At 40.9% G+C, this 7,858-nt stretch overlaps 1 protein-coding gene across 1 annotated transcript; it reads right to left on the bottom strand.

Annotated features, from left to right (window-relative positions):
- Window positions 1-529: 529 nt before the first annotated feature.
- Window positions 530-7,621, bottom strand: PSMD7 (proteasome 26S subunit, non-ATPase 7). Its single transcript, XM_014529186.1, has 6 exons — window positions 7,513-7,621; window positions 6,595-6,687; window positions 5,797-5,894; window positions 4,626-4,706; window positions 2,248-2,339; window positions 530-1,508 (listed from the first exon to the last, which is right to left on the bottom strand). Exons 2-6 carry the CDS (start codon window positions 6,620-6,622, stop codon window positions 1,070-1,072), a joined length of 738 nt encoding a protein of 245 aa, XP_014384672.1. The 5' UTR covers window positions 6,623-6,687; window positions 7,513-7,621; the 3' UTR covers window positions 530-1,069.
- Window positions 7,622-7,858: the final 237 nt, after the last annotated feature.

Genomic DNA, 7,858 nt, shown 5'->3' with positions numbered 1-7,858 from the left:
GGTTTCTGAGATTGACTTGACTCAGTTGTAGTGCTAACTCGTTGTGTTCTTAAATCTTTGGATTGGTACATGAGAGAACTTCAAGGAGGTCCTAACTGCTCAAGAAAGAAAATTAATATCCAAGCGACTACTGTATGTCAAATGACCAAGAACCTTATTTAATTTGTTCCTAGAGGAGCCCTGAGCACTTATTTTGGGGGGAACTTCATTCCATCCTCAGTAACATCCCCATTAACCTGTGGCCTGATGTACTTAGACCCACTGCAGAAGTAACCGAGTGTCCCTTAGGAAAAACTGCTCTAGGGACTTCGCAGAGGTGAGGCACAAACGGGGACCTAGGTCCTCTAGGCAGAGTTAAGAACTCACCTAGCTATAGCAGACTGTTATTTAAAGGAATGAGATTCTTTTTCATAAACGATTCCAAGTCTAAAATACTTCTTTAAGGCAGTTTCAATTAAAGATTGTTTTGGCTGCTTCTGAATATAATAGATTGCCACTCCCAGAGTCAAAAACGACTAGAACACAAGACTTAAAAACCAAGCCATTTAATTGTCTTTAAGGTAAACAATACATGGAGCTGGATCCCAAGCCCCGAGAATGCCAGAGCTCAAGGTCCCTGTGTCCCGTGGTGTGATATTCTCAACGGAGCTCAGAAGGGTCAGAACTCAGAGGTGTTGGAGGCAGAGCACTTCTGGAATTCACGCATTCCACTTAGCAATTTTGCAAACTGCCAGAAACAGAGCCCAAGAGTCTTTTGAGATGGGGAAAATTCAACTCCTGGTTTTATAGATAAAAGAATGAAGAGTACCAAAAATGTTGTTTACTTTTGTCACACAGTCTGAATCCTGAGCTGTCGTAATCCCAATTCATAGCATCCTATGCTGTAGTTTAGGTACGAGATCAGTCCCTCTATCCATTCACTTCCATGTAATGCCACAGCAAGAGTGACCTGGGGCAGAGAGCTCTTGTCAATACAGCTTTTTAACAAGCACTTAAATGAAAAGAACCCTCTGGCGGCACACAAGTTAGTTTATAAGATTTTAATTTACAAATTAAAAAGCTACATGTTTTATTTTTTCTCCTTTTTCTCTTCTTTCTTTATATCACTCTTTTCCTTATCTTTCTCTTTGTCATCTTTTCTATCCTTTTTGCTCTCTTCTTTTTCCTGCCCTTCTTTTTTCTCTGCATCCCGGTTGGCAATCTTGTTGTTGATGAGGTTGTGCAGGGCAACCACTGAACGGATCAGGGAGGCCAAATACACCACGACCATCTGGTCGTTGGTCTTTAGGTAAAAGGCCTTGACAAACTCCTGCAGGCTAACGTCTGGCAGCAGGTTGAAGACATCCTGCAGCTGGTAGATGATTTGGTGGTTGATGGGAAGCTTGCCTGTAGCCACTTTCTCCAGACAGCCTTTGATATCCAGAAGTTTGGAGTTCAGTCCCTTCAAACCATGCGCCTGGTTTGTGATCCGCTGGGAAAGAGTGCCCACAGTAGTGTCTTTGATGTCTCTGTAATAACCCACAAGAAAGGCAGGAAAAAGCATCAGTGTACTTACTGTATTACCTCCCAGGTTCTTACATTCTAAGGAAACACCTAGCTTTGTGGGGAGGGGCAAGTTTTCAAAAAAAAAATGTTATTCCTCCATTTTACAAAGATCTGAGTATAAATTGGCTTAACTTTGTTTTCATTGGGAGGCATATATTTTGTTTTTCTTATCACAGGGCATTTTTCAAAAGAAAAGAGAGAGCCGAAATGAAATTTGTTTCAAAAAACACACATAAAACTCTCGCCTCCAACTTTCCTAACAAAGGGTAGCATTTTCCCCACCTGCATCTATACAATGTTGCGAGAAGTTTAAATTAGCAGTAACATTTTGAATTGAAAGAAATCTTACTGAAAAAAAATGATGACATTTTTTAATAAATCAGGGTTATAGAAGTACAGTACTTTAAAATAAAGCCCATCCCAAGTAGATTCTCTGCAGAAAACTGGCTAGCTACATTCACTGAAAAGGTCACCTTGGAAGAAAACATGCCTATACTTTCTTCACACACCTGTTCCTTTCCCAGTCAGCGTTATAGTTTCCACCCAAGGTGTACATCCACAAAGTCACAAATCGTAACTCAGGACACTTTAGAGATGATACAGGTCTAGAACCCATGTCCCTGCACTCCTGATACAGCTCTCTCCCTTACACTGAGCAGCCTCTTGGGCTGCTTATGAGTCTGACACCATCCCAAGTCTCACCGTAACAAGTGTTCGACCCCAACTTCTTCAGCTTCCTCTGCTCCAATTTCACTGGTCACGTGCTCAAATGTTTTTGAGGTTGGAGTTCCATCCTGGGAGAGAAGGCTTAACTGTAGTTATTTGCTTACAAACAAACTGAAACAAGTTCCTTTCCACACCTTGATTTCTGTTTTAAATCAAATCACTTCATGGATTCATTACTGGGTTTTCCATGGCATGAGTGGATAAGATTTGCTTTGAAAGCTTAGTCTTCTAAACTAACGTGACAGAGTCTGCTGGAGCATCATGAGCTCGTTTCTGAGGAAATTCTTGATAATCCTCTCAACCCCACAAGTGGGGATGGACACTCAGGCAAGTCTGGATTAGGCTGATTTTTAAAGTATATAGTTCTTGCCCTAGCTGCTCTGGTTCAGTGGATAGAGTGCCGGCCTGCGGACTCAAGAGTCCAGGGTTTGATTCTGGTCAAAAGCACATGCCCAGATTGCAGGCTCAATCCCAAGTAGGGGGAGTGCAGGAGGCAGCTGAACAATGATTCTCTCTCATCATTGATGTTTTTCTCTCTCTCCCTTCCTCCCTGAAATCAATAAAAATATATGAAAATAAAGTATACAGTTCTTTCTAGCAAAGGCAATACGAGCTCAGGTCAGAAACATAACATTTAACCACCTATTGTCCCTTGGATCAAACAAAGCAGAGCACCAAAATGATGCAGTCCGAACAACTTTCTGGTGGCCTGAATTTATCACAGGATCTGCTTGGGGATGTGGCCACTGCGTCACCTAGACTAGGGACTTCCCGATGGGACTCGGAGATAATTTCCTCAGGTCTAGTGTCAGAAGAGGCTGTACATCTCTTGAAAAGGCTATAGCCAGACTGCCTGGGTTCACAGTCTGGCTTCGCCATGCATGTGATCAGGGAGCTGCAGGACCTTGGGTGAGTCACTTAACTTCTACCAAGCGGCATAAACCTTAGCTGTTATTTTATCCATAACAGTGTGAATCCTGCCAATGCAATTTTCCTCTTGGCTTTGATGGCCAGGATGATCAGAGACTTTAATGATCTTGAGGACGTCATGGCATGCCTTTTTAGGTACTAATTTTCTCCAAGTTTCATCTTATAAATGACCCTTATGTCCTCTCCATCCACTATTTAACATTCCTGCTTCATTGGTGTGTGTACATGCATGCATGCATGAGTGTAAGCCACCTCAGATTCCTTTTTGAAAGGGGCAGGGTAAAGATTAACTTAAAAACAACTGTATCAAGACAGGAATGAAAGCCTTATGGCAACTAGACAATAAATTGAGATCTAAGCTCCCTGTAGCAAGGCAAAAAGAGTAATAGGAGGCTAGAGCTCAGGGCAAGGAGCATTTGCAGAAAGCTAACCTAAAATGTCTTTCTCCAGATTTAAAAACTGAATATAAGGATATATACTACATATTTAAAGCTAAAGACAGACTTTAATTATCCCTCAGGCTTTTGACTTTGGACATTCAAGATTAAATTACTTGCACACCCTCAGTGCAAATATTTTATGCTTCTAACAAAACATGTTTTCACTACAAATCCTATCTTAGAGTTAGAGTTCAATTTTCCTGGAAATAGAGAAAAGATATATTCTGGCAGCTCTTTCTAGCGATACCTAAAGCACAAGCTAATGAACCTGAGAGCAAGTACTGGCTGAGTATCCAGGTGTCAAATCACACAGATGGGTCTTGCCATCTAGCCCCAGCCAGCTCTGACCTACTCTATTTGAAAACCTATGCTCTAGCCATTAGGGATTGAAAATCTCCAAGGAGAAAGGAATAGTGGCCCAGGTGGGCCCAACAGTGGAAAGTGCATTAGATTAAGGCTAAGCTCACCAGGTTCTGCATTTACTTTGCTGTGAACACTGAGTATTCAGGTGTCAAATCACACAGATGGGTCTTGCCATCTAGCCCCAGCCAGCTCTGACCTACTCTATTTGAAAACCTATGCTCTAGCCATTAGGGATTGAAAATCTCCAAGGAGAAAGGAATAGTGGCCCAGGGGGGCCTAACAGTGGAAAGTGCATTAGATTAAGTCTAAGCTCACCAGGTTCTGCATTTACTTTGCTGGGAACATCTCTGGGCAATCACTTAACTACTTTGGGCCTCAATTTCATTTGTAAAAGGGGACTTTAGATCTCTATGGTCCACTCGTTTCTAAAATATGGCTATTCAAACACTCAAAGGGAAAAACCATAATATCAAACTGTTAACAGACATCAACAATCTTCTCTTTCTTATAAAGGGATAAAGGATTTGTTGACTTGAAAATGGAAAAACAAAACAAAACCCCGAACAATTGCCTAATAAGTAGCAAATCTATTTATTCTAGACTCATAGCAAGATGACTTACATCATGAACTTCTTCCACTGAAATATATGCTTCTGTGGGCAGTCCCAGGTCCTTTGGTTTCACATCAATGATGACTAATACCTTGCAGAAAAACACATCTTAGCAAACCACCTCACACTGAGTATATAGGAATGACAGCAGCCATTCTTCTGATCATGAGTACTGAAGGATTTCATTCAACCAGACAAAAGCCAGAATTTACATGCAAATTATCTCATCATTTGCTTTGTTCTCCACCCCCATCTCTCTCTATATAAAAGCCTAAGTGACCGTCTGAGCATCTGACCCGTAGCTATGACGAGCACTGACCTCCAGGGGGCAGATGCTCAACGCAGGAGCTGTTGAGCTGTGACTTGGCAGCTGCGGTTCTCAGGTGACGCACCCGGAACCAGAGAGGAGGGAGCCAAATTCCGGCCACCCCCATCTCTCTCTATATAAAAGCCTAAGTGACCGGTCTGAGCATCTGTCGAGCTGTGGTGACTTGGCAGCTGTGGTTCTCGGGTGATGCACCCGGAACCAGAGAGGAGGGAGCCCAATTCCGGGGTGCGACACCTGAGAACCGCCCTCTCGCAATCCGGGACCCCTAGGGGGATGTTGGAGAGCTGGTTTCGGCCCTATCCCCACAGGCCAGGCCGAGGGACCCCACCTGCCGGGGAGGGACCACAGGAGGTTGGCTCCAGGGTGTGTCCGGCCCATCTGGCCCAGTCCCGTCCTGCCGGCCACCTTCTAATTAATTTCCTTTCAATGTGCACGAATCCATGCACTGGGGCACTAGATAATTAATAAGCTGAGAGGTAGTCTATAATATGGTGATCAAACTCAAGGAAATCAGAGTTAAAACAGCCAACATTTTAATCCCAGTCACACCACCTATGAGACCTTACTAACCATTTTAAACCTCAGTTTCCTTATTATAAAGAGGATAACAGCCCCACAGAATTACAGAGAGGATTAAGGGAGATAACTTATATACCTGGCACTTAGCAGGTGTCTACTGTTACTTATTAAACATATTGGGTTATTGCATATTACACAAAACACTAAAAATTAACACAGGCTTACACAGAAACAGTAACAAAATGATTTTGCTGTTCAAATCCTTAAGATGCTCTTACTTAAGTAGACTGCCAAAGAATATCATTCAAGAGTTTTAATGATAGAGTGCACTCACTGAGTTAGGGCAGTATCTTTTCATGAGTTCATTGATGGCGATGTCATTCTTATGTAGTTTAGGGCCTGTGTGGTACCATCCAACTATTCTTTCTCTGGCTGGAAAGGAAGAAAAATTAAGTGGGTTTGAATTGTTAAAGATCTATGTAATTCCCTCAGAAAGGGTAAGAACTCCAGTTATTATGCTCTCTAGCCTTTTCAGAATTTAAGACATCTATTTTAAACATTGACTTATAAAATGTAAAACTCAAAAGAATTTTCAGAAAATAAGCAGCAAGGGAAATCCAGGCATCCACATCTCAGACTAGTTTAGGAGACCAGTCAACAATGAAAGCAACCAGAAAATAATTCTAAGGCAACATATAAATGTGGGTTCATGTCACATAGACTGCAATTGTAAGTGTTACAGGAATAAACATTTTCAAAGCAATGTGGTTGCTGTAATGAAATAAAATGAAAATAATACACATGAAGAGATATACTTATCCTGGTGGCACTAAAGCTCTAGGGGCAGGTGGATTTTATTTGATAGTTCTTTGGATTTCTGCTGCAGAGGGCTACCTCTCTCCCCTAAAACTTAGGTGGTCTTAACTTGCTTTTTTAGTTTCTTATTCTTCCTCATTCTTCTACAAACACTAGTCTTACTGAAGTCTAGCTAAGGAAAGGGCCCTTGACATTAATCAAAGAAAAGGGAATACTTAAAAAAGAAAAAAATGTTGCACACACACTTAAAGATAATGTAAATCAATGCCACAAGATCTTACACACACACACACACACACACACACACACGACATACCATTGACCTTCTTAAACATTCCATACATGTTTTCCAAATAATCATGGTCTAAAAACCAGACGGAATCATCTTTGTCATCTTCATCAAAAGGGACTAAAGAGGGGGAAAAAAAAGCAATATTTATTTTAGGTAGAATTCTAGAGCACAGGTCATAATCAGAGACCCCTAGGCCAGATATCCGCAGAGGTGGGTTTGTCCAACACAGTATTGCAATTATTTTTGAATTGCTCTCATTAACAACTAGGAAACTTCACATAAAAATCCAGACTTCTGGCTTCTCTTGAAAAATCAGACCTGCTGACAACTGGCTAGAGCCAGGTAGAGGCTGAACCCTTTAAAAGGGACATGCTAAAAACCCCATCACTTCCTAATATTTTCCATTTGGCAAATAACACTATCTGGTCCTTTTAGACACTGGAGTCAGTTACCCTTAGTCCAGGGGTCATGCCAACAATTATTTTGTTCTTTGTTGTTGTTGCTTTCATCATAACATACATTGAAATGTTCTTATAAAGATTCATGAAACAGAATAAAAGGGTAATAGTCTCCATCTCTCCTTTGCTAATCCATAAATGGTTAATAGTTAGTGCATAGGTTTACAAACGACAACAATTACCTATTTTTACACATAAAGTTTTACTAGACCACAGCTGCCATTTGTCTACATACTGTCTATAGTTGCTTTCCTGCTACAATAGCAGAGCTGGGCAGCTGCAATGGAGACTGTATGGTCTGCAAGTTTAAAATATTTACTACCCACTTTAGTGTGTAGCCTTTAGCCTCTCTTTTCATACCACAGCAATTCTTAATTAGAATTCTGGTTTGCAGTAAAAAATGGAAATCACAAAATGTCGCTTTTAATTTTAAAGTTAATTGACATTTTAACCATGCTCAGAAAATGTAAAATTTGTCTTTTACCTGCAAAACTGTTAGATACATCCAGTACTTTCTTTTGCCATGACCCCAAAAGCACACCAACAACACGCTTCTGGTTTCCAACCTTGCCTATTCTGAATGAGAAAGGAGAAGGTCAGTCTAATAGGTACACAGAGGATGTGCCAACAAGTAGATACTCAACAGGAAATATTCATGTACAGATACAACTGAGTGAGTTTACCTGGAAACTAATCCCACTAAACAAATGTAATAGAGTCAGGTTACTCCTTAACATTAATTTCTAATAAATATAATGAGTAATTCATGAACTTTTTACACTGGCAGTTTTTAATCACTGTTAACTGGAAAGTAATATAAGCTTGGAAAA

Source organism: Myotis brandtii, unplaced genomic scaffold (genome assembly GCF_000412655.1).
Source record: "Myotis brandtii unplaced genomic scaffold, ASM41265v1 scaffold670, whole genome shotgun sequence".
In the NCBI taxonomy this organism is placed as follows: Eukaryota; Metazoa; Chordata; class Mammalia; order Chiroptera; family Vespertilionidae; genus Myotis; species Myotis brandtii.
The sequence above is the reverse complement of the archived record's forward strand: the minus strand, read 5'-3'. Positions and strand labels throughout refer to the sequence as shown.

Coding starts and splice junctions, on each gene's coding strand:
- PSMD7 (XM_014529186.1), bottom strand. CDS start 6,622: ATGTATGGAATGTTTAAGAAGGTCAATG. Junction 2,340..4,625: donor CAGTGGAAGAAGTTCATGAT/GTAAGTCATCTT, acceptor CTTCTCTCCCAG/GATGGAACTCCAACCTCAAA. Junction 1,509..2,247: donor GGGGTCGAACACTTGTTACG/GTGAGACTTGGG, acceptor GGGTTATTACAG/AGACATCAAAGACACTACTG.